Below are 3,783 nucleotides of genomic sequence, written 5' to 3'. Positions count from 1 at the left end.
GCTAATGAAAGGGATTTTTTTTTAATGTCCATTCCTGAAAGAGGAGGTGAGTGAACTACTGTGGAAGAGAAGAGCTCCAGGAGGAAATCCTTCCTTGGACATTTTCAGATTCTCCCCTCCTGGTGGTTCAGAGTCGCGGTAAGGTAGTGCTTTCAAATAGGAGAGCTGGCTCAAATATGAATGTAAGCCTACCAGGGTCAGGCCTTTTCTAGCCACCTGTCCCACTGCTGTGTGTGAGGAGAGAACGGAAGCAATGACAATTTTGTGCCCAGTTAACTTTGTGCCACCCAGTGTGGGCTTTTAGAAGGGCAACTGCCAGTGTGGGCAATTGAGAGACAACTCAGCTCTGTCTAGCACTATGTGATACTCCACTTGCAGAATAGTCTCTGCAGCTGCTAAGAGCTGGTACACCTCACTGGCATTCAATACAGCTACAGTAAGTTTATATCATTGTGCCATTTTGAAGCCCCAGCTCTGTAAAGTGTAGGTTGTGATGCACAACAATGGTAGATAAATAATATCCAGTTATCAAAATCAAACATCTCTGTTAGACAAAGTAATAATGTTTTGAAATGAAGGTGCAGAATTGCAGCCTTTTGCAGAAACCAGTCCAAGGCTTCACCTGTTACCTGTATCACTAGAGCTATGCAGATGATACAAAAACTACCCTGAAGTGGCTCAGCACCAGATTAGAATAATTTCCTTCCTATGGCCTCACTCTGAGGTGTTTCTCACACCATGAAGACTCTTAGAAAAATATTTATTTGCATGTTAATAGTGGGAGTTGTAATCTATTCAAAAGGGGCTAATAGTTCTGTCAACTTTATGACTTTTCCTTTGTTGTGCAAAACAGCCCGTCCCATTATGATGCAAATGATAGATCCTGGGTTTTAACCTTTGAAGCTACTTAGTTTGGGTGCCTGCAGTTTTTATTGTCCTGAACTGAGCTGCACTTTCAGGCTATTTAGGGCAGGATTTTTCAGGCTTGGTTTGGCTGAAAAAAAATCAACAAACCCCACAAAAAAACCCCAAAAGCAACCCCTCAAAGCCAACAGTCCCACAATTCCCTCAACCAAAAAAAAAAGCCAAAACAAAATCCACCCCAAATAAAAGCAAAAGCAAATCCCCCAGGCTTTCCCAAAACAACAACAATAAAACCCCCCAAACCCTAAAATCTAAATCTCAGTTTCACCCTACTTTTGAAAAAAAATCTGTTTTCCCATAGAATGAACACGGTTGAATGAGCTAAGCAAAGTATTTCCATCTTTGATGGCAAGACCTTTGTTTCTTTACATCATTGCAGCTCACAGTTAATTCCCTTTAAGGGCATCCATGCTCTTGGATTGCTTCAGTTCCTAAGGGATCCTGTTAAAACCTTGGTCAGAGTGGCTTTGGCACATAACACTCTTTGACCACTTTTTATTTGACATCCACTCCCAGCAGAACAGGTAGAATCAGGTACATGCTTATGTCCTGCTGCCGTGCAAAACAAATTTACTTTGCTCATACCACTGCCTGCCTTTACGACAGACAAACTATGTAACACGTAAACTGCTGCCATGTCTAAATGCAGTGGATAAGATTGACATTTGAGGGGCAGCAACAAATGACAAGCATGGTGACATCTATCAGTTGTGATCACTGATCAGTTGCTGGTCTTTCTCAGTATCAGGACTGCATTTAACCAGGTGTAAAAGCTCTATTCAGAATTATGAATCCAGATCTCATTGGGCTGAGGTTGCCAGCAGACACTTCTTGAACTTCAACAAAACAAATGCAAAGCCCTGCAGCTGATAACAGATCAGCACCTTGCAATAATGACTGGAGGGAAAGCAGCTTTGAAGAAATGGAATTAGGGTCCTAAGTGATGAGTTGAACATCAGTCATAGTGTGCTCTTGTCTTGCTGACAGTTACCTGTGTACTGGACTGTGTTGATAGGTGCATATGAGGCAGTTTAAAGGGAGCAATTTTTTCCCTCTCTGCTGCTCTCAAGATACTGCCTCCAGAATACTGTGTCCAATTTGGGGGTCTTCAGTACCAAAAAAGTGATTTATAAACTAGACAGACTCCAGTGGAGGATTAAGAAGATTATTAGGAGACTGAAGTATGAGACACATGAGGAATGGGACAGAGAGTTGTTTTGGAGTCTGAAAAAGAGATGGCTAAAGGGGAGCCTAGTTGCTGTCTTCAACTACTAATGGGTGACTGTGCAGAAGACAGCACCAGAGTCTTTCAGAGGTGTGCAGTTATGGAATGAGAAGAAATGGACACAACTGACAGTGAAGGAAATTCCATCTAGATAGAAGGAAATTTGCATAATGAGGTTCATGGGGCACTGGAAGACATGGTTGTAGACACTCAAAAAACCACTAGCTGAGAACATGAGCTACTTAATCTAACCTCAAAACTGGATCTAACTTTTCAGTAAATCTTGCTCTGAGCAGAGGCTTGGACCACATGTGTTTCCAAAGTTTCTTTCAAACTAAATTATTATGTGATTCTATCCTTCACAAAATTGACAGGAACTCTGATTCTTCCAACAGTACCTCTCTTCTGTGTTGCTGCTTGACATTCCTTTGAAATCTGGTAATTTGTTAATTTTTCAAAACCAAGCCACTTTGAACAAACTGAATGCATCCCTTTTTGTGCCTAACAAAAGTACAGATCTTCAAAAGTACCACTGTTAAAACTTGCCTCTTCCATGCTGTAATGGGCACTCACCCAGTTTGCTTAGGTCCATTCAGTGATCTACTCTGCCTGTGCAGTACTTGGCAAGCAGAAGGGCTTTAAGTTTTATTATATTATCTTTTGAGTTCAGCTTTAGCAGAAGAGTTAACCCATTGTACACAGTGGCACTGCAGCCTCACTCTGAGGGGAAATCTTTAAACTCTGCACTTTGCATGGATTTATGGGACAAGACTGTTAACATTCCTGACATTTTAAGTATGATCAGGGCCTAATTCTGTTGTTCTAATTTTTAGAAAAAGCAGATTGATTTGATGTAATTTGTTTTCAAACTGTATGACCATATACTGGTCATTCCCTCAGTTTCCATCACTCATTATGTATGTATTTGATTAGAAAAGGAGAAATTATGTTGAAAGCAGTATTATACCTACTCCCTGCTTATTGGACTCAACTCATTAAAATTATATAAATTACAAATATTATAAATGGCTGAATGGTGTTTGGTGTAACTATGCAGACTGAGGGGAAACAATATCTCAGTAATACGAATGTCCATTAGACTGATCTTTCTGTAGTTTATTTCAGTTAAAACTCTGATACTCCAGACTCTTTGTATTAGATAGTGAAATCCTTCCGATGCAATATATACTGTTGAAATCTTTCTTGTATGTCAAAGAGCAACTTCAGAGCTGATACATAGTTTGCCTGCTCCATGGTACTTCCAATACTCTACTGAAGCATGTTCCTTCTTGTGTTGCAGAACCTGGGAAGAAGGGAAAGTTCTTATTTTTGATGACTCTTTTGAACATGAAGTATGGCAAGATGCTAAAACTTACCGCCTGATATTCATTGTGGATGTGTGGCACCCTGAGTTGACAGCACAAGAGAGACGCACCCTTCCTGCTATTTAAGAGGTTACTTCTGATGTGAAAAGCAGGGGAGTTTTAATCCTTTTGGAATATGCCAACAGGATTTGCTTATCCAGCATATGAAGACTACAAGTATTCTAAGAGTTAGAAGACATGAGGATGACATTCTACAAGCACGAAGGACTTGATTAAAAAAAAAAGCAAAAAAAAAGCCAAAAAAAAAAA

At 40.1% G+C, this 3,783-nt stretch overlaps 1 protein-coding gene across 1 annotated transcript in view; it reads left to right on the top strand.

Annotated features, from left to right (window-relative positions):
• Nucleotides 1–3,783, top strand: part of ASPH (aspartate beta-hydroxylase) — a 112,915-nt gene extending 109,132 nt beyond the window's left edge. Inside the window, exon 27 of the mRNA XM_009995541.1 lies at nt 3,450–3,783. Coding sequence (XP_009993843.1) covers nt 3,450–3,600 — 151 coding nt within the window. The 3' untranslated portion in view covers nt 3,601–3,783. The remainder of the gene's footprint in view (nt 1–3,449) is intronic.

This window comes from Chaetura pelagica, unplaced genomic scaffold (genome assembly GCF_000747805.2).
Source record: "Chaetura pelagica isolate M959 unplaced genomic scaffold, ChaPel_1.0 scaffold83, whole genome shotgun sequence".
NCBI classification, from domain to species: domain Eukaryota; kingdom Metazoa; phylum Chordata; class Aves; order Apodiformes; family Apodidae; genus Chaetura; species Chaetura pelagica.
This window is presented reverse-complemented; position numbering and strand designations above follow the sequence as displayed.